Source organism: Myxocyprinus asiaticus, chromosome 33 (genome assembly GCF_019703515.2).
Source record: "Myxocyprinus asiaticus isolate MX2 ecotype Aquarium Trade chromosome 33, UBuf_Myxa_2, whole genome shotgun sequence".
NCBI lineage: Eukaryota > Metazoa > Chordata > Actinopteri > Cypriniformes > Catostomidae > Myxocyprinus > Myxocyprinus asiaticus.
Genome location: NC_059376.1, coordinates 30,929,199 through 30,952,910, shown reverse-complemented (window position 1 = coordinate 30,952,910; position 23,712 = coordinate 30,929,199). Strand labels below are relative to the sequence as shown.

The following is a 23,712-nucleotide window of genomic DNA, read 5'->3' as shown; positions in this document are numbered from 1 at the left end:
GAGGGTTACTTTTGAAATATATTCCACTACAGATTACAGAATACATGCTGTAAAATGTAATTTGTATCATATTCCGTTAGAGTAACATATTCTAAATACTTTGGATTACTTCTTCAGCACTGGTAGATTTTTTCACTTGTTTTGACTATAAAAACTCTGCCAGTACAGTAAGACAAAATACACATGTTAAAAATACATTCTCTGAAAAACCTAAATATCTTATGCAGTGTTGTTTCAATTTGATTGATCTTGTTTTAAGGATTTTTTAGATATTTTTACAGGAAAACAATACAAACATTATTATCAAGAATATGATTTTTGCCCTAATATCAAAGGTCTTACTAGAAAAAAAGAAATTATGATCCAACATGAATTTTCTTGATAAAAAAAATATGATCGTGTCTGGTAACGTGCATGTAAAATGGCTAGAAATAGCATTTTAGCTTAGCGTAAAGCTGACAATTTACACAAGGTTTATTTCTATTTCTTGTGCTCCAAAATTACATTCATATGAGCAGACAGATCAAATGTTCAAATGCACTTTGGATCACATCATATATGTATACATTTTTCCATCTGAAAGGACAAAATATTAAATTAACCAAATGACAATAAAATGCAAAGTAATCTCTTCAGTAATCAAAATACTTTTTGAATGTAACTGTATTCCAAATACCAATGATTTAAATTTTAACTGTAGTGGAATACAGTTACTTATATTTTGTATTTTAAATACGTAATCCTGTTACATGTATTCCGTTACTCCCCAACACTGTATGTATGTATATGTATATGTATACGTTTACGTATATATGTATATGTATATGTATATACATATATATTTATATATATATATATAAACTCAGCAAAAAAAGAAACGTCCCTTTTTCAGGACACTGTATTTTAAAGATAATTTTGTAAAAATCCAAATAACTTTACAGATCTTTATTGTAAAGGGTTTAAACAATGTTTTCTATGCTTGTTCAATGAACCATAAACAATGAATGAACATGCACCTGTGGAACAGTTAAGACTAACAGTTACAGACAGTAGGCAATTAAGGTCACAGTTATAAAAACTGAGGACACTAAAGAGACCTTTCTACTGACTGAAAAACACCAAAAGAAAGATGCCCAGGGTCCCTGCTCATCTGCGTGAACATGCCTTAGGCATGCTGCATGGAGGCATGAGGAGTGCAGATGTGGCCAGGGCAATAAATTGCAATGTCCGTACAGTGAGATGCCTAAGACAGCACTACAGGGAGACAGGAATGACAGCTGATTGTCCTCGCAGTGGCAGACCATGTGTAACAACACCTGCACAGGATCGGTACATCCGAATATCACACCTGCGGGACAGGTACAGGATGTCAAAAACAACTGTCCAAGTTACACCAGGAATGCACAATCCCTCCATCAGTGCTCAGACTGTCTGCAATAGGCTGAGAGAGGCTGGACTGTGGGCTTGTAGGCCTGTTGTAAGTCAGGTCCTTACCAGACATCACCGGCAACAACGTCACCTATGGGCAAAAACCCACCTTCGCTGGACCAGACAGGACTGGCAAAAAGTACTCTTCACTGACGAGTTGCGGTTTCGTCTCACAAGGAGTGATGGTCGGACTCGCGTTTATCGTTGAAGGAATGAGCGTTACACCGAGGCCTGTACTCTGGAGCGGGATCAGTTTGGAGGTGGAGGGTCCGTCATGGTCTGGGGCGGTGTGTCACAGCATCATCAGACTGAGCTTTTTGTCATTGCAGGCAATCTCAATGCTGTGCATTACAGGGAAGACTTCCTCCTCATCTCAATCCCATTGAGCACATCTGGAACCTGTTGGATCGGAGGGTGAGGGCTAGGGCCATTCCCCCCAGAAATGTCCGGGAACTTACAAGTACCTTAGTGGAAGAGTGGGGTAACATATCACAGCAAGAACTGGCAAATCTGGTGCAATCCATGAGGAGGAGATGCACTGCAGTACTTAATGCAGCTGGTGGCCACACCAGATACTGACTGTTACTTTTGATTTTGACCCCCCCTTTGTTCAGGGACACATTATTCCATTTCTGTTAGTCACATGTCTGTGAAACTTGTTCAGTTTATGTCTTAGTTGTTGAATCTTTTTATGTTTAAACAAATATTTACACATGTTAAGTTTGCTGAAAATAAAAGCAGTTGAAAGTGAGGATGTTTCTTTTTTTGCTGAGTTTATATATATATATATATATATATATATATATATATATATATATATATATATACACACACACACACACACTACCGGTCAAAATTTTTGAAACACTTACTCATTCTTTATTATAATTGTTTTAATTGAAAAAAAAAAAAAAAAAAAAAAAAATCACATTTTAAAATAATACAGTCATCAAAACTATGGAATAAAATAAATGGAACTATGGGAATTATGTTGTGACTAAACAAAATCCAAAATAATTCAAAACTGTGTTATATTTTAGCATCTTCAAAGTAGTCACCCTTTGCCTAGAATTTGCAGACATGTACTCTTGACATTTTCTCAACCAAATTCTTGAGGTATCACCCTGGGATGATTTTTAAACAGTATTGAAGGAGTTCCAATCTATATGCTGGGCACTTATTGGCTGCTTTTCTTTATTATTTGGTCCAAGTCATCAATTTCAAAAACCTTTTTTTTTATTATTAAATTTGAATTTTATAGCGAAATAAATTAATATGGTGGCACAATTATATTTTTGTATTTACGCATACACCTTCAGATCAAAAGGTTTTTAAGATCATGAGAAACATATATATATATATATATATGTATAAATCAGTTAAACTCTCTCCTTCCATGACAATTTAACATGTTCTAGATGCAGTTGTAAACTGAATGCAAAGATATGCTTTTTCTACATTGGTCCAGAACAAGAAAGGACATATTTAAGCAGTTTGGTAAAGGGAGTACTTAAAATGTGGGTAATATTTTCTCCAATACCTCTTAATTTTAGGCTCCTTAACATAATACTGTACACATAAATGGCATTTACAAGAGATTTTAATGATACTCTTTATCATGAAGAGCACAATGCCAACTGCTTGCAATATCCATTTAGCTTTTCGCAATTTTCATGACTGAGCAATTGTTTGACGTTTACTTGGTTTGAAAATAGTGAAAGGCTATAGGATTCTTTTATTTCTTACACTGCCCTTAAATCATATCTGTTATTTACAACATAAAACCATATATATAAAAAAACAAACATTTTTAAATAAAAATTCCTCTGCACAGGTATTGTTCTTTTAAACCCAAATGTTGTAACTCCCATGAGTCGGTCTCTGTCCTGTCCTTGTATGGTGTTCTCATCCGACAAGGCTTTTAAGTGTCCAACAGGGACAGTTTGGTCCCTCAATGTCTGTGGAAGGCATGATGAAATAAATAGCTGTCATGCTATTGGCTGATGTGTCGCCAAAGAGGCGGGGACTGGTGGACATTGAGGAGGGAGCTGTCTATGTGTCAGTCAGTTGTGTAGTTCAAAATTGTGTGTTTATGGGTGTGTGATTTCTCCTCTTAGAGTTCATCACGCGAGGCTCGGGACGCAGGTGGCGGTGTGTCTCCGGTGACACTGTTCTGGGCGACAGAGCGTATTTGTCCCTGCTGGGCAGTTTTTTGGGCATATTTTCTGTCCCAGTCCGTGCTGACTGCTTCATCATCCCAAATAGTAGATGTCTCCGTGTCGCTGAAGTAACCCGGCTCACCCGTATAATGTGTTGGGTACAACAGCAATGGCTCAACAGAGAAAGCAAGTAGATTCCTGGGATCAAAGTGAGACATGTATGCCGTACTGGGAGAGAAAGGAAGTGGGGAAAGAGTTTTTAAAAATCTGATTATTGTAGTTAATGATGAAATGATTGAATAATGATGCAAATTTTTCTAATGTGATTCAGAAAAAAACACAACAAGATAAAAAAATTCACTAAAGTGTGTTTTTTTCTTTTATTGCCATAGCGGAACAACAGATTGAAGAGATAGTGTCAGTTCAACACTCATTTAGTTAGACATTCAGTTTACTGTAATAGCACAAAAGATAAGCTCAATCAAAAGGATTTGTAGCATAATGTTCATTACCTCAAAAATAATTTGGAGACATAACTCATTTAAAAAAAAAAAAAGGTAACACTACAATAAGGTTCCATTTGTTAACATTAGTTAACAACATTAGTTAACATGAACTATCAATGAACTATACTTTTAAAGCATTTATTAATCTTAGTTAACATTCATTTCAATATATACTAATACATTTTTAAAATCAAGAGTTGTATTGTTAACATTAGATAATGCACTATGAACTAATATGAACTAACAATGAACAATTGTATATTTATTAACTAACATTAACAAAGATTAATAAATGCTGTAAAGGAATCTATTGTTAACTGTTTGTTCATTATACCTAATGCATTAGCTAATATTAACTAATGGAACCTTATTGTAAAGTGTTACCAAAAAAATAAATAAATAAATAAAAAAGAAATGTGTTTACAGTAAGGCACTTACAATGGAAGTGACTGGGGCCAGTCCATAAACATAATGTTTACATCTTTTGGCTATACTTTTGAAACAGTTTGAATTTTAATATGTGTTCATATGTGTGATAAAATCACTTAATAACCTAATCTGTGTAAAGTTATATCCTAATATTACAACTTCGTTGTCATGACGACATAACACCAGTAATCCCTGTAATCTGGTAAATGCCACAATGCTTAAACATCTTTGATTTTATAAAACTAAAATCATGTTAACATGTATAATGTTTATGTCTTGTGGCTATACTTTTGTCCCTACACGAATGGTCCAATTCACCTCAAAGTGCATTGCTGTATCCGTGGTGTTTGGTTTTTAAAATAAATAAATAAACACAAGGGATGAGTCAAAATCATTTTTTTGTGGTTATCAACATTATGCCAAAATGCTGTCTATTGAGCTTAACTTGTATTGTACTTGGAACATTCATTTAAATATGTACAATGGCACCCCATACTTGTGATGAATTTGAGTACTTGCGTATTGCACAATTTTAGCCTAATTCAATACTAAATTCACACACTGAGGGCACACAATGCTTCTCTGTATCATGATCATATACATGTATTGCCAAGGCAATCTCTTTATTCAACTTACACTTAAACACACACACGTTTCAACTGACATCAACAATACTGCAAGGACACTCACTCAATCTCTCTCTCTCTCTCACTTTCTCTCTCTCTACAAACACACATAAACAAACACACAGAAAGTGGAGTATATTTATACAGTAATCCATCTGTCTTAAACCAATGGCCCTTCCCCCAAAACTCAGAGAGCCATCAATGGGAATTTTGTCCCTCCAATGCTGGCAACAGGAAGAACTGCCCCTTCCCAAAATTCCTCAAAGAAAGAGAGAGAGCGAGAGACAGGGGAACCCAGAGAATAGACAACAAGGCAGGAGGACCGCAAGGTACTGAGGGTGTTAGGAGAGAGAGAAAAGGGCCAGTGAAGGTGAAACATACTGAGGGCATAGCCAGTGCTGTGCAGGATTCCCACTAGAGGAAATGAGGTAGAAAGGCAGCCATTGTGTGACCCAGCATGAACACCATACTTATTTTTCCCCTCTGAACAATCTAGCACTTTGTATGTCTGCCCCACTCAGTAGTACAGGAGTGAGAATGTCTGTGTGTGAGTAAACTCAGTATCAATGTGTAACAACTGCTGCATAAAAAGACTTGGGAATGCAGTAATTAGATGTTAATGACTCTCTGTCTATATATACAATCACACCTCAGACCAACAATCAAACAATAATACATCCATACATTTATTGATCTATATAACCCATCTTTCCATCAATCCATCCATCCATCCATACATACATATACATACAACCCATTCATCCATCCACCTATCCCTCCATCCATCATAATTAGATCTACAGCACATCTACACAATCCACCCATCCATCCATCCATCCATCCATCCACACAACCCATCCATCCATCCTCCTATTCCTCCATCCATCCATTATTAAATCTACACAATCCTTCTATCCATCCATTTATATATCATCTATCCATCTGTCCATCCATCCACCCACATAACCCATCCATCCATCTACCCATCAATCCATTTATAGATCTACACAACCCATCCATCGACAACCCATCCAACGACAACCCATCCATCCATCCACATGACTTATCCATCCATCCATCCATCCATCCATCCATCCATCCATCCATCCATCAAATCTATCCATTTATCCATCCTTTATTAGATCTACACAACCCATCCATCCATCCATCCATCAATAGGCCTACACAATCCATCCATTCATCCATCCACCAATTCACATGACCTATCCATCCATCCATCCATCCATCACCCATCCATTCAACCCATCCATTTATCCATCCATTAATAGATCAAAACAACCCATCCATCCATCATCACACTTACTTTGGGTGTTTGTTGAACATGACTGGTAGGAACTCATCCACAGGGAGCATCTTGCCAAGTGGCTGAGCAGCCAGGAGCTTCTTGGCCCCCTGCTGTGAAAGAGCGTAACCTAGAGTCCAGTATGAGTAATCAGCTTCTACCAGGTTATTCACACCTTCTACGGACACCTCTGGCTTGGCCACCTGCATTCGCTTACGACCCACATATCTATGGAGAGACAGACAGAGAAAGAGAGATGTAGAAAGAAACAGTAAGAGAGAACATCAATTAATTTGTGAGCAGTGAAAAGGTCTCATTCTGCACTAATTTTTTCACTGGTGTTATTCTTACATACACGAGGTCCCAGTCCAGCTGAGCTTTTTCAACATCCTCCATGATGATCTGCAACCTCCCCTTAAACCGAGGCTCAAATCTCACGTCATCCTCCAACACCAGCACACGCTGTAGACCCCTCTCCACCACCTAACACACAGAGACACACTTTTTACAACCTTTAAACTAGCAGTACTACACAGAAAATATCTTTTTGAAAAGCTCATTTCAGCAAACCAGATGACATCACAAGTAAATGGTAATATTTACTGGAATGTTGCTTGTCTGGCTGAAATTAACTGGGCAGTTATACTAGAGTAACCACGTGGTCGGTTTATCATAAAGGTTATGTAAAACACTAATGAACAGAGAAAAGCTTGACAGAGTTCATAAGAGGTCAGACATTATAGAGACACTAAAGTACTCTAGTGTGTGCCTGTTTTTGGGTGTCTATGCATATATTATATATTTGTTTATACGTGAGTGTGTCTGTACCTGTTTCCAGATGAAGTGGTGGCTGAGGAAACAGCCGATCTCTCCGCGCGTCAGCACCCTCCCGGAGTATGGATCCTTATACCCCGGTAACATCTCTATATGTAGAGCTTGTAGCTGAGATGTGTTCAGAGCCCTGAGAGGAAAATAAAAAAAGAACATCATTTGAAGTGCTTTCTCTGAAGTTCTGCTACAAACAAAATTCACACAATCACAGATTACAGTTTGCACTAACCATTGGCTTGCTGAGAAAAAAAAAACAGATCAACAAAGTTTCAAGTGCTTTATCTTAACCATAGTTCTGCTACATTTTAAAAACACAACTCGCAAATCACAGTTAGCACTGACTACTGCCCTGCTAAAAAAGAACAGCATGAATTTACATGCTGAAACATGTTGGTTTATGCTGGTTACTGCTGGTTTGGTGCTGTTCTAGATGATCAACCAGCATAGCCATGTTGTTCACCAACAAAACTTAGGGTGTAATGCTGGATAATAATACTGGTCTTTCTGGACTTGACCAAGAATATCTTGCTGGTATAGGTAGTTAGGAAGCCTAGTGATGAAACCAGCACTCTAGAATCCATTGGGTGGTAGTACCAATGAACATCCTTTTGATAACATACTTCCCATCTACAGCATAAAACACAGAGGCCTCAAGTCCCAGCACTGCCAGGGTGTTCAACATCCGCTCCCTCCGGTCTAACCTTCGTTTCAGGTTAATAAGAAAGATCTGAGAGGAAGAGTGAGATTAAGAGAGTTGGGCAGAGTTAGGAACCAGGACAGAAAGAAAGGGAATGTCACTTCAAAGAAGTTTAAATCAGCTGAAGTTTCTCTGCAGTATAACTATCTGCATGAGTGTTAATTTCGAGCAAGATATAACAGAAATTCTGCTCTCTCACCTCATCAAAGCCCATCTTGTCCTGGGGTTTAAGAGGAGCGAAGAGGAATTCTGAGGATTTTACATTATGATCGACTGAAAAGAAAGAAAGGGGTTAAATGGATATATGGTTGAAGTTATTTATTAACATCTGTCATATATTTATACATTGGACCACAACAGAATTTATGACAGGTTTAAAATAGAAAGTGTGAAAGAGTTCTTTTTGGATGCTTAAAGTGCTGGAAAATGGGTGTTTTATTAGAGGCAGTGTGCATGTGTGTGCTTCAATATGGGTGTGTGTATAAGTGGACATGAGTTTTCTTTATGCAAGCAGATATGTCTGAGTGCATGCATGCTTTAATGTGTGCATAGGTGTGTATGAGGGCTAATACTAACTAAAGGCTTCAGTGATAGTGTGTGTGAAACTCTCCTTCTCATCGTCCACACTTTGCTGGGCTTTCAGAGGTACAGGCAGGAAACCGTAGTGCTCTCTGTTACACACGTACATCTGTACACCTATACACAAAAACAACAGCATAAATTGAAAGCTACTAATTAATATGCTTGACACATGAATCTACACACAAACATTGAATATCTGACATTATTCACAACAGGAAACATGAGTGATACTGTACACTATTAATGTGTTTTAAAGTGTGTTTGTGTGGTTTTGTGCATTCAGCTTTATGGGTCTCTGTCCATGGGTGTGTTTAGAAACATAATTTGTCGACTTCGTGTTAGTTGTATGTGAGTTCCCTGCCTTTACTGCAGCTTCACTACATGATCTCACATTATTTCCTCAATGAAATATCCACAAACACCCATTAAAAAGAGCCCATTAAAGCGGCCAGCTGGAGCTGGTTATATTAGCCACAAGATTATCCGACATTAAAGCTGCTACACAAACACAGAGATGTTATACCCTCCTTACCAGAAAATACTGCACTGAAGCAGGACAGTTGTAGGTGGTTTAAATTATGTGTTATGTTCTGATATATGTCTGTTCTGGGTTCCAGAAGCATTGAACCTTTATATGTTCTTCTTCTGTTCATTATGAAAACAACTGCGAATACTAATTTCTCATCACAATATTGTAACATTGCTGGTTATAAGCATATTCTGCATTTTTGGAAGCTGGTACTTGTTACTCGCACAACATTACTTCAAGCTTTTTTGTTTGTTAATAGGCTACACTAGAAATATGGACATGTTAGATATTTGTAAACAAAGAATCAGGCCTCAGTAAGATCTACCTTGCCCCTGCAGTTCACCCATAAAGAACCCTGTCGAGATCTCTCACCAGCTTGTCGAGCCGAGAATGCAAAGACCATGATATCGTCAAACGCCCAGCTGTAGTCAGGATGAGGTGGGTAGAAGGCCAGCTCCCGTGTGCCACTACGTCTCAGATCCAGAAGGAAGGTGGAATGCACCATGGGCACCGAAAAACACCCCAAACGCTTCCATTCCCGGATAGGCTGGTAGTCTGGGGTACGCTTGTAATAACCCTAAAATGAAAAAAGAGAGTGTATGTCCAATGAGTTTAATTCTCAGTTATCAAAAAACTGTGGGTTGTGCAGACTACAGGTAGTGGTAATTCAGGGATTACAAGTAATGTAGCCTGCAACTGGTAGAGTTGACATTGTAAAATGGGTAGTCTAAAAAGTTAGGATTACACCTGACGAATCATAAAGGTAGAGCTGTACCTGAGGAGTAATACCACACCAGAAGTTTGAGTAGAGGGATCGGGAATCCAACATGGGTGCCACCAATGTCAAATTCTCTGCCATCAATAGATCTAACACCCGTGGGTTTGTTAGTAGGTTATCACTGTCAACAAACTGAGAGAGATGAAGAGGAGAGAGACAGCTTTAGCCTTACTTTAAATCTTGTAAAAATATAAATAAAAACATCTAAAGAGACTGTTCACCCAAAAATGACTATTGTCATAATTTAATCACCCAAGTTCTCCCCTGTGGAACACAAAAAGAGATGTTAGTCATAACATAAGCTTCAGTCACCATTCACTGTCATTATATAGAAAAAAGAAAAGGAAATGCACTGAAAGTGAACAGTGACAAAGGCTAACATTCTGCCAAACATCTCCTTTTGTGTTCCATGGAGGAAAGAAAGTCATTAGGGTTTAGAATAATTTGAGGGTGAGTAAATGATGACAGAATTTTCTTTATGGGTAAATTATCCCTTTAACATTTTTTTGTAAAAAAAAAACAATTATTGTTGTACAGTAGTATGTTGAACATACCTGCAGTATTTCTTCTTGGTGTCTTTAAATATGGGTGTAACAGACACAGCATAAATAAGACTAAACTTTCAAATGAACCGAGTGTATTGTGTTCCTGTAGCTCAATTTGTACAGCATGTTGCTAACAATGCCAAGATAATGAGTTCGATTCTAAAGGAATGCATGTAAAGATAACGTAAAGCTTGAATGCACTGTAAGTTGCTTGGAATAAAAATTTCCATCAAATGAATAATGTAAAAAAAATAATCATAATGTCCTCACCAGTATATAATCAGCCCAGCGTTCTCGTGCAGCCTTCAGTGCTGCCTGTCTGAGCTTCATCAGATGGTTGAAACGAGACGGGGCCCAGTGCTTCGGCCCCCACTCATCTGTGTATGACCTTACACCAGAACAAAGATATACACACTTTAATATGTCTTTCTGTTTAATCTGCTGTTATAGGTTGATTTAAAAAAAAAAAAAGTAAGACCAATATGGCAGAATCTTAGGGGAAACCTGTCTGAATAACCATTATGCTTACAGCTCTGTGAGGTGATGCTAGTGGTGCAGAAATTACACACTTCACCTTTAAGAAATATAAATGATCAGATCTGGATCTTGGGTTCATGTGAAGGCAATTAAAAAGTCTCTTTACAAGACAGAAACTTGATTCAGGACAAGAGGCTTTTTCGTTTAGGACTAGACGATGCCACATCTGAAGAATCCATCATTAGAAGACTGTTCCAAATAAACATAAATGAGTGCAAATTGACTTTGAAAGCAACTGCTTTGGAACAAAATCAACTAACCTTGGTTCCTCCATGGGCCTCCACTCCACATAATGATATCTGCTCTGCCTGTTCTTCAACCATTCTCTCAGCATGGCAGTGGTGTTATCCACATTGTGATCTGTTGCAGCCCTTCAAGACAACAGAGAATTGACTTCATTTTAACATAAACACAGCAATCTCCAGAAACAGCTGCACATCAGGAGCGCTGTGTCCTTCAGACGATGGTGGAACAGCTCAACAATATGTTTTGAGTTAGTATTTCTTTCTTCTAGATTTGTGACAGTGTCAGGTAAGAGTTTTTAATTCACATGAAAATGTCAAAACTGGAATTGGACGATGCTAATAAACCACTAGCTCTGTATTGCTGGACTGATAAATTCCTCAAGGGTGGTTATGGGCTTGAAAGGATGTGAGGCACTTCACAACAGCATGCCAACAGTGTGTGTGAGGTACCATGTGTACCATGCCTTCTTTTCTATGTGACAATATGACAACAACACTTATGCACAACTGATCCATGTTTTGAATGTAAAAATGGTAAATCTGCTGTGACATAACAGTGTTCTTTTCCTAGCATGACTCTGTGGGTTGTGGAGATCACATGTAAATACTGACACAAATTCACATACACAGTGTCCTCACAGTGAATCAGGGCTGTTTGGCTGTGCCAGTGGAAACCTCCACAGCAGAAGGACTCTGCAGTGAAGCAGAGATAAAATCCAGTTAGTGTGTATACTCATATTTACCCAGTACAAGCAGCATTGCAGTTAAGGGAATGCGTGCAGCACCAGAGCAAAAGGACAAACTGTCTACTGAATCCATCTCACCTAGTAGTCAATTACTGAAAGGCCAAATGAAAGAAAAATATGAGGTGAAATCCTATTCTTATTTAGTACCTATTCTTGTCAGTGTTCTTTACACAATCATAATTAAGTTGACATGCAAAAGTACATACTGTAGATAGTAACACTTAAGCATAGGTTATACTAAATTTACAAACATTTGTGCTTAAAACAAGTGGGGGAAAAAATGGCACAAGATAAAAGTCTTAATTTCTTATGCAACGTTGTTTTACAGGTGGATTTATCTTGATGTGTACATATTTTGTTTTCTATTGGATAACAAGACATTAAGAACATTTTGTTTGCAGTGGGAAATGTACTACTTTTTATAATATCCACGCATCATAATCTACAGTGAATAATACTAATTTAAACCTGCAAATAAACAGCCACCAACACATTTTCAGGCAACAGATATCGGTGCACACACAAGTATATACAGTATGTACGTTATTATACACTCTTCATCTACAATAACAAGTACGAGAGCAGCTATTGAACCTCAGGACTGCTATTTTGTGACACAAACAAACAATTATTTAGTGTAGTCTTAGTACACCCAAAAATTAAAATTCTATCATAATTTACTTGCCCTCGTGATGTTCCAAAACTGTACGACTTCCATTCTTCCATGGAAAACAAAAGGAAATGTAAAGCAGAATGTTAGCGAACTGACAGCCTCAGTCACCATTCACTTTCATTGCATCTTTTTTGCATACAATAAAAAAAATTTGCTAACATTATACCTAAAATCTCCTTTTGTGTTCCACATAAGAAAGAAAGTCATAAGGGGTTTGGACCGACAAAGTGAGTAGTTGTTGACAGATTTGGATGACTAGCTCTTTAACAAATCTAGACAAAAACAGGCCTAGATGAGTGTATAGGTTTTCGACAAGTGCAAATCTGTAGAACTGTCCTTTGCATGAGCACTAAGAATATGTATGTGTGCATTTGTATGTGTAAAGTATGAGTGTCCAAGTTTTAAGAGTGTATAAATGTAGAGGAAACAGACAGCGTCGAGCTTGATAGCTAGTTTTGTTCTTTATCGCTGGTTAGAAACACCTGATACACAGGTAATTACAGGCAATGCAGAGTGTTTAAAAGATTATTCGCTTTCAGACACACACGCACACACTATTTTCTGATGATCTCAGTGAGAAAGTGTGCCACAGTTGTTTGCAAGGAAAACAAGCCTCCAAGCAGCAATCATTTTTCCAGGACATCTGTGAAAAATCCATTAAAATCAGAATGAACAATGAAGCAAAACAGAAACAGTGAGGACATTGTGTATGCATATGAGTGTTTGTATACGTGTATAAATGCAAGTGTGTATTTGCTTAGTTCTTTTAACGCATTTTTCATCTGTTCTCTGCTTGGGTTTGCCTGTGTATTTGTATGAATTAAATAAAAATGCTGTTGATAAATGGGGCTTTATCACTGCTGCGTGATTCAAACATCTGGAATAGATGGACACGCATCATTCTTAAATGCTTCACTAATGGCTTATGTTTAAACATGTGTATTCTGACTCCCCGGGAGAGAAACCCACACAATGTATTTTAGGTTATGCTGCTCCATGACGCAGTCACTAACATTCACATTAACACAAACATCAGCTGCAACGGCATATTTATGTGAAAATGTAAACACACTGCATGACTTTTACTTGTTACTCCTATGTCCTTGCATTATGGTTGATTTTACATTATGAATAAATGGATAAATCTCACAAAGAACATGTCTGGGTCATATTTCACACAAAATTCGATCCCCCCCAATACAAAAGTCAGTAAAAAACTTTCATGCAAAAGCATACTTTGCATAAGGAAAATGGAGCCTATTTGTAGGACCAGTAAGATTTGTCGCATTATGACGTTATTTTCATGACAGTTAAGCACCCCCCCCCCCCCCGTCATTACAATGATGCATTTATGATGTTATAATGCTGTTTAAGTTTTGAGTTTAAGATTGTAATACTCATTATTCTCAATGTTGATTGTAATTATAATTTGTGTTTGTGTATATATACATATACCTTATATATTGTATACAGTATATTTACATACATATTTGTACATTTATATACAATATTAGAACTTTCTTGAAAATAATGTCACTATGAAAAAAAAACTTAAATGGACAGTTCACCCACAAATTTAAATTCTGCCATCATTTAGTCACACTCATGTTGTTCCATGTTAGGCAGAATGTTAGCCTCAGTAACCATTCACTTTCATTGCATCTTTTTTTCCATACAATGAAAACGAATGGTGACTGAGGTTGTCAGTCCCTAATATTCTGCCTAAATTATTTTTCCATGGAAGAAAGAAAATTATATGGGTTTGAAAAAACACAATCATGTGTAAATGATAAAGGAGTTTCATTTTTAGAGTGAACTATTGCTTTAATGGTCCTAAAAAGGCTTAATTTTCTTTATGCAAAATCTGAGATTTGTGAGATTCACCCAAATATTAGCAAATGCTCATGTTATTATATGTCTGTCTGAATTCTTTGGGCCTGTAGCTTAGCGCTGGCTGCAGAGGCACAGTTATAGTCATGACCAGACAAGCAAACCGCCTGTGGAGGTTGAAACTGTGAGTGTTTGAATGACTCAGACTTCTGGTTTTTGAAGGTTCTGTCAGTTATATATCCGGACAGACACACACACTCCTCACTTTTCACTCTCACCTCTCATTCCCTTGTGCTGAATTAACTCCTGACAAATTTCCATACCCAGAGGCCTTTAGAAGCTGCTAGCTGCCTAACAGAAGACTTTCCATCAGCTCTAAAAACCTCAATCCAACCAGCAAATAATCTGATCTATTAAACTGAAAGTTCAATTCTGGCTAAAACCTCATTTTGTGTTCCACAGAAGGAAAGAAAGTCATACAGGTTCGGAACAACATGAGGGTAAGTAAATGATTGCAGATGTTTTGGGTGAACTATCCCTTTAAACACACTCCATGAAACTTATTAATGAAAGTTATTCTGTTCTGTCAATCAAGAGCGATGTTACAGTATGTTAATGGCCCTTATGATAAAGGATATTAGATGTGTTTAGGGTGGGTGTGTGGCAGGATATTTAGCTCCAGATTTGTATGTATGCTTGCACTCCTGCTGTGTTTGGAAGAAGCGGGACTTTGCTTATAAAACCCTACTTTCTTTCAACGGCCTTTTGAAGTTTATTGTAAGTCTCCAGCTCATTATCTAAGAGCCCGGGGCTGACTCTCTCTCTCTCTCTCTCTCTGTTTCTCCTCCATATTTCTTTATTGACAGCATCTGGACACCACATGCTATACACACCTTCATGCACGCACATCTTTTGCTCTCTCCATCTGCACAATAAAGCCATCGCAGAGATAACAAGGGATGTCCTCTGACAAATCATCTTTGAGAAGTTTGAGAGAGAATTTATAAACAAAATCTTTAATTATGTAAAGTGCACAGCAGTATTTTAAAGGGATAGACAAAAATGAACATTTTGTCATTATTTACTCACCCTCACGCTGTTCCAAACCTGTATGACTTTACTCCTTCTGTGGAACACAAATGGAGATATATTCAGAATGCTAGCCTCAGTCTTCAATCACTTTCTTTAAATGGATAAAATGGAAGAAGATTTTTAGAAGAATATTTCAGCTCTGTTGGTCCATACAATGCAACTGAATGGTGATCTAAACTTTGAAGCTCCAAAAAGCACATATAGGCAGCATAAAAGTAATCCATAAGACTCCAGTGGTTAAATCCATGTCTTCAGAAGCGATATGATGAGAAACAAATCAATATTTAAATACTTTTTTACTACAAATGTCCACCTTTGACCAGCCATGACCAGTAGGAAAGAACAAAAGAAGAACGTAAAGGTGAAAGTGGAGATGTTTAGTGAAAAAGGACTTAATTATTGATCTGTTTCTCACCCACACCTATTATATCACTACTTTATGCTGCTTTTATGTGCTTTTTGGAGCTTCAAAATTCTGGTCACCATTCACTTGCATTGTATTAACCAACAGAGCTGAAATATTCTCATAAAAATTCTTCATTTGTGTTTAACAGAAGAAAGAATGTCATACATATATGGGATGGCATGAGGGTGAGTAAATGAGAGAATTTTCATTTTTGGGTGAACTATCCCTTTAAAGGAGAAGCAGCACCAAAACTGAGTGTTTCTGACAGAGGGTCAGAATAGGAGTGAAAAAAGCTAATGTTTTACAAATATATAATTTATTATTACAAATTATTGTTATTACATATATATATATATATAAAACAAAACAAATCTTTGTCACCAGTCCTGACCCACTGCACACCAATAAACTACTGTTCTGTTACTCAGGAGTTCATTAGAACTTCTGCCTGCTTGAGGCCTGATGGGGTCCCTGGGCTTTATAAAGTAAACTTTAAGCAGTTTGGATGGATGGGCTGAATCACCTGGATGGAGATAAATATTTTTGGAAAGAACTGGTTCTGGATGGCAGAGAAGTTCTGGGAAGAGGAGTGGGGGTGCAAGCTGGGCCACAGACCCCATTGAACTGATGCTTTGCCAGAGTTGTGATCATAAAAACTCAAACACAGCTGTAATGAAATATGCATAATCCATAATAATTCTCAGATCTCTCGATCAGAACAATACCCTACAACTCTCTTTTTTTTTCAGGCCCTGTGTCATGCATGTGTTTTCACTTCATGCATCTTGATTGATTGTATTGCTATTGTGTTGAATGCATTGCTACATTCAATTTACCCTTGGCCACATAAATGTGCATTCGCAAAACTAATATATATCTGATCTACTATTCCTGCATTAAACTGTACTGTACGCAAATATAACAGTTATATTTTGCTGTTGAAAGTTTCATTTTGGCATATATGGCAGTTAGTGTTTAAGGTTTGCACTTGCTCCATCCATGTCTTATTATTGCTCGCTACCATGTGGATTGTGGAGCTAATACACTTTCTTAAGCTGACTTAGTGTGTTTGGGAGGAGTACGTATAAATATGTGGCCTGAACAACCAGATGCATTCATGCTTGGCCAAAACTCATCTTGCATGCATCGCAAACCACCATCCATCTCTAATGCGTCTTGGAGGGCATTTAGACTTGGTCTTTTTAAGATCGAATAGCAATTCGATCAGTAAAAAAAAACGCATGAAGTTACCAAGTGTAAATACGTACGTCCTTAAATAACCATTCATCATTTATTACTTAAACTTGGCAAAATGCCCAGCATTCCACAACAACAGCATCAAAACCCCTGGAATGAACACCTGAGTCAAGATGGAAGCTGTTTGCACGGCTGTCCAGAAAATCACATCACATCAACCTTTAAACAAAAACAACAGATGAAAATTCGATTTTCATAAAGAAAGTCTGTGTTCAATAACTTTTCACTGTAACTGGATCAGGCATGTGGAAATCCAATTTATCATGTAAGACTAGCACAATTAACTTGAACAGTGACTTACAGTTTGACTAATTACAGGACTGTCTCTCTGGGGAATATGGTGTTGAATTCACACTCTTTAAAACTTCCTTCTGTATTACTTAAAGGGATAGTTCACCCCAAAATAAAAATGCTCTTATCATTTACTCACCCACATGCCATCCCAGATGTGTGACTTTCTTTCTTTTTAGGAGACTTTTAGGAGAATATCTCAGCACTGTAGGTCCATACAATGCAAGTGAATGGTTGCCAGAACTTTGAATCAAAATCACCTAAAGATTTTTTGAATCCAAAAATCACAAAGTCATCAGAAAAGTAATCAATTAGACTCCAGTGGTTAAATCCATGTCTTCTGAAGCAACATCATAGGTGTTGGTGAGAAACAAATCAAGATTTAAATAAATATTAAAAAACTTCATATTTTATGAAGCTATTAATTTTCTAAAAGCACTTACATTAATTCTTCTGTTAAACTCATGTATTATTTGAGCTGAAAAGTTTTTTTTTTTTTTTTAGGGTTTTAGGGTTTAGGGTTTTTAGAAGTTGTAAAATTGTCTATAATAATTTTTCACAGAAAATGTTATAGTTTACATCTTGTGGCTATACTTTTGAAATAGTGAATATTTTAACATTTAAGGGTTAGCCCCATTCACTTCCATTGTAAGTGCCTCAGTAACCCAGATTTTTGCTTTTTTTTTTTTTTTTTCAAGTAAAGGAGGGACCAGTCAAAACAAATTTTTGTGGTAATCAATATTATGCCACAAATGCTATCGGATGAGCTTAGCTTGTATTAAACCTTTAAATACAAAAGTCTTTTAAATACAAAAGTCATTTTTTACTATAAATCTCCACTTTCACCTTCAGCATTCTTCTTTTGTTTTTTGCAGTTTCCTATTCGTCATGCATATCACCACCTACTGGTCAGGGCTGGTCAAAGGTGAGATTTATAGTAAAAAAGGACTTACATATTGATCTGTTTCTCACCCACACCTATCATAATGCTTCAGAAGACATAGATTTAACAATTGGAGTCTTATAGATTAATTTTATGCTGGCTTTATGTGATTTTATTTTAGCTTCAAAGCTTTGGATACCATTCACTTGCATTGCATGGACCTACAGTGCTGAGATATTCTTCTAGAAATCTTCATTTGTGGTCTGCAGAAGAAAGAAATTCATACACATCTGGGATGGCATGAGGGGGAGTAAATAATGAGAGAATTTTCATTTTGAGTGAACTTTACCTTTATGACAGTCTGTTGTCTGAGCTATTAATCAAGACACTATCAACTGAGATTCTATTCTCTGTCTTTCATGTCAGCTCCCACATTACAATTCTGTTTTTGTGTTCCGAAAAAGCTAAAGTCAAACAAACGCAGTAGCTCTCACTACATCCAATCTGAGATAGTTTTTCCATGACCAATCTTCAGCCTAGATCCAACTTTCATAACTAATCAGAAAACCTTTGATGTCCAATCAATAAGAAGAGGTGCCACAATGTTTGACCTGCGCACACGGTCAGCAGGGATGGAATGTAGATTGTTAAGCTGCTCATTGTCCCTCCCCTACCCTTTACTCTCTCTCCATCCTTTCTTTCCCCATAATTCCCTGCATTCTTTTACAGGGTAATGTCATCTGACTGCTCTGTTTGTTCAGTAAACCTCTGAAAGTCTCCCTGGCAGTGCAAAGTTACAAGGTCACTCACATATAAATGCAGCTCTGATTTGCATAAACAAAATGAGGGTGTGCAATGCAGGCCATGCCCTAATCCCAGTTCCTATAGTAAACACACAGAAATTATTGGGACACCTCTCCAGTTGCATTTGCTGTATTGACCATCTCAACCCATCCTTATCAAAACTGGTCACAATTGCAAATAAAATAAGAGTTTTAGTTGTCATTTCTGCTCATTATCAAGCAGTATATAATTAACCTCACAAGTAAAGAACAGTATAATTTGGGGAACAGAAGGAAAGTCGTGTTGCTTGGCCAGCAAATGCCTTTCATCTCCATTTAACATTAATTTAAACCCGCGCACAAACTCTTTACAGGTCTACTTCATGTAGACAGCGGCGTCTCTGTTCTCCTATCTGCCAGAAGGTTTTCATTAACCAAAACTTACCTGCGCTACATCCACAATAACTCCACTATTTACCAGACCTTCTCAATTTTCAACCACCTCCATCACCTCCATGCAAAAGCAAACCAGCTCATGACACACGTCATCCCTCCACAACATGCCCCAATCCCCCATAAAAAGTCACATTTGGCCACATACCATATCGCAATCCGATCCTTCGGGTAGTCCAGTCTGTCAATGCAGCCCAGGTAGTACGGCAGGCTGTGCGCCGCATTCCGAGCCAGAATCGCGATCATGACTTTAGGCTTGAGCAGGGAGGATTCGGGCACGAGTTTCGGGTCCTGCACGGGAGTCGTGAGCTCCGCACGGCAGTTTTGCGCAACCAGAGCGCACAGCACAGCCACCCTCACGAATCCCACACCCGGCATCTCTGCCTGTTGGACACCGCTATCACAGCCTGAGCAGCGCGGAGGCTCGTAATGAGATTTGGGTAAGTGGAGGCAGAAAAGAGAGAGGGCTGGGTCGAGAGAGGTGGAGAGGTTTTAGAGGGGTTACCTATTGACGAAAGAGGGTTCCCTCCCCATTTTCACACCCTTCTCCCTGGACACATCATCGACATCAACGAACTGAAAGCACATGAGAACCCAAATGTGCTGTGTGCTTCTGAGAACTGATGAAAACTGCTCTATAATAATATTACCTTTTTAAAAAATCTAAGTAAACTCTAACGCAGACTTGACAGGTTAGGCTACTGTATCTGAGCCTATTCCCCAGAGTTTAAAAGCTTTTAACCATGTGCATAAAAATAAATAAATAAAATGTTGTTGTGGTTGCACTGATAATAGTGTATGCAATATAGATGCCTATATCATTATTCTTGTATAAAATATAATGCATTGTGCAGGAAATGTAGCTACTGTGCATATCGCATTAAAGGGACAGTTCACCTAAAAAAGAAAATTCTCTCATCATTTACTCACCCTCATGCCATCCCAGACGTGTATGACTTTCTTTCTTCTTCTTCTTTTTTTTTTTTTTTTTTGCAGAATATCTCAGCTCTGTAGGTCCTCACAATAAAGGTGAAGGGGTACCCACATTTTGAAGCTCCAAAAAGCAAATAAAGGCAGAATAAATGTAATCCATAAGACTCCAGTGGTTAAATCTATATCTTCAGAAGTGATACAGTTGGTGTGGGTGAGAAATAGATCAATATTTATGTCATTTTTTACTATCAATTCTCCTAACTGCCCAGTAGGTGGCGATATGCACAAATAATGTGAATCACCAAAAACACAAGAAGTAGAGAGTGAAAGTGAAAGTGGAGACTGCTTGCAAAAAAAGGACTTAAATATTAATCTGTTCCTCACCCACACCTATCATATTGCTTCTGAAATTATGGATTTAACCACTGGAGTTGTATAGATTACTTCTATGCTGCCATTATGTGCTTTTGGAGGTTAAACATTTTGGTAGCCATTCACTTGCATTGTGAGGACCAACAGAGCTGAGATATTCTTCTAAAAATCTTCGTTTTGTGTTCAACAAAAGATAGAAAGTCATAAATATCTGAGATGACATGAGGGTGAGTAAATGATGAGAAAAGTTTCATTTTTGGTAGAACTATTCCTTTAATAGCCTACTACTTGAGACAACATTTAGCCTACCCTTAACGTAAAGTTGTTAATTATTTATTATAATCATTAATTATATAAATTATTATAATAGTTATAATAATAAATATATGGTTTCCCCCCTCGTGTGTTTGTGTTTCTTTTTATTTCTTCTTTTTCTCGGGGCCACTGTGAAACACTGTGTTGTCCAGAGCTTTTTCCCTTTCTTTTCCCCCCATTCTTTCCTTTCTTGCTCATTTTTATTCCATTACGCACTCTCATTCCATTCTGAAGTCTCGTGTGTCCAACACTACTGTGTTCATGACGTAATCGTCATCGCTATTTCACTACAGCTGACACCTGCTGGTCCCCGCACAGTTAACTCGGCTCGCAAGCGTTTGCCCGTTCGTGAATTACAAAGGTAATGTGAATTGCAGTTGACCTTTACAACAATGCGTTCCTTAAAAAAATTTAAATGTGCAAGTTCCCCCAGTTACTACTGTAAAATCTTTATGAATTAATATGGGCTCTCCATCAAACATTGTATGGAGATCTTTCTGTCATTTTGTTTGAATTCAATGGTGTAAATACCAAGATACAATTGTATTGTAATAAGAATAACTGTAGAAACAATCATATTTTGACGGAAACTGTGGTTACCATGGATAATGTTCACATGGTGTTACTTTAGATTTTCACAGAAACCGTTTTAAGAAGTACCTGACTATATTTCTCAAGGGGCGGGTTGATGTCTGTAGTTATCCTTGTAATAACGTTTGATACTATGGCGGCCTCTAGTGTTTAAAAGTGAAATTGTTGGAAAATGTTCTATATGCGTCATTTACAGAATAAACGCGCCCTTTCTGCTAGTATCTACAGAGGTATATTACTGGAGACCGGGGTCGGTTGGGAACAGACAAAAGATTGGAACAGATCAAGAGTTGGTTGGCAGAGTTAATTTCTGGTAATTTTGATACATTTTACAAATATTTAACATCTTAATGTTCACCCTCTTGACCTTCACTGATTGATTCTGTCAAGGCATTTGAATGTTAAAATCTGTTAAGGTGAAGAGAACTTTTAATTTTATCTACAGTATGTCAAAACAAAAATTAAACCCCTCTGCTAAAATTGTACAGATACAATTTTTAATTTATACCAATTTTAGTTAATAGTGATTTATCAGTTTTATTTATAAGATTTAAAAGCCTCTGAAGCTGGCTAACATTATTTACAAAAACGTGTGAGTGGGGTTGGTTGGGACATATATATATATTTGTTTCTTCTTTTTTTTTTTTTTGGTAGGTTAGGAATGTGTATAAAAACAATAGATAATGATTCATAACTTATTTACAAACTATTTAACAACTTACCACCTATACAAACACACATATACAACATACAATAATGTAATAATAATAATGACAATAATAATTGTTGTTGTTATATTTAGGCCAGTTACACACATGGTTCAAGGAAAATACATTTCATTGTAATTTTATATTTGGCAAATTATTTAATTATACATTTAGTTATTTATTGCTATATTTGATTTTGTTTTTACCTTATATTTCCTTCTTTTTTGTTTGTATGTTTTTTTTTTATATATATATATATTTATTTTTTCCTCAGTTAGAATTTAAATAATTTTCAATGTTAAGCAACAGTTAGTATAAAGCCATATTCATAATCACTGTCAGAAAAAAAAGGTGGTCGGGTTTGTTTGTGATCACATAGGGTACAACTACTGTGGTTATACCCTCACTGGGTCATACAGTAATTACACATTAAGGTACTAATATGTACAATTTAACGAGAGATAAGGTACAAATAAAGAGTACCGTGAGAAAAAATAGCAGAGAAATTAGTATCCTGTTAGTAGTGTCTAGTTCCCAAAACAATACTAGACTCGAGTAATGTTGTTGCATAATTCAGGGAAGGTGGTCCTGTTTTCTGTCTGCAGCATAAGTTGACAGTTTAGTCAATTGAATGGAGTGATGAATGAGAGCATTACAAGCGGCTAATTGAAGTTCTGGTGGGAATGTTTTTAAAAAGATGAGTGAGTGGTGACCAGGCTGTAATCAAAGAACCACAATGTCTCAGATATATACAGGAGATGGACTCAAGGGTTTGAGGCTGTTTAGTTGAAATGAAGGCAGTGTCAGGCATGTAGGAAGTGGATGATTGATGGAGGAGAGAGGGATGGAAAGAGAAGTGAAAGATATATGAGCGGATGAATGAGGACAGAAAGAGAGAGAGAGAGAGGGCTGAGTTAGGTAATAGCTGTGAGCTCATGTTGGCAGTGCAGAGTGACAAGCAAGCCAGCGCTCTCACAAGGGTGAACCCAACTCCCTCTCTCTGTCTCACACACACACACATACACACACACACACACACACACACACACACACGAAGGGGGGAGGTTCCAGTCATTTCAACAGAACTATCATTATATGTCTTTCAATTGTAGGCTAGCACAGAGAAGAAAAAAAATTAAAATCTGTGTGAAGTTATATTTTAGCCTACAGACCATGTCTGTATATT

At 37.2% G+C, this 23,712-nt stretch overlaps 1 protein-coding gene across 2 annotated transcripts; it reads right to left on the bottom strand.

Annotated features, from left to right (window-relative positions):
- Positions 1-2,329: 2,329 nt before the first annotated feature.
- Positions 2,330-20,165, bottom strand: LOC127424447 (procollagen galactosyltransferase 2-like). 2 transcript variants are annotated; one of them, XM_051669683.1, is made up of 12 exons: positions 19,757-20,165; positions 11,211-11,321; positions 10,684-10,801; positions 9,866-10,000; positions 9,463-9,667; positions 8,556-8,675; positions 8,179-8,252; positions 7,903-8,009; positions 7,280-7,412; positions 6,807-6,934; positions 6,473-6,679; positions 2,330-3,815 (listed from the first exon to the last, which is right to left on the bottom strand). In XM_051669683.1, the coding sequence occupies exons 1-12, from the start codon at positions 19,984-19,986 to the stop codon at positions 3,542-3,544; spliced, it is 1,842 nt and encodes a 613-aa protein (XP_051525643.1). In that variant the 5' UTR covers positions 19,987-20,165; the 3' UTR covers positions 2,330-3,541. The 2 variants fall into 2 exon arrangements, with proteins under 2 accessions (XP_051525643.1, XP_051525644.1); XM_051669684.1 differs by lacking the exon at positions 19,757-20,165 and adding an exon at positions 11,822-11,896.
- Positions 20,166-23,712: the final 3,547 nt, after the last annotated feature.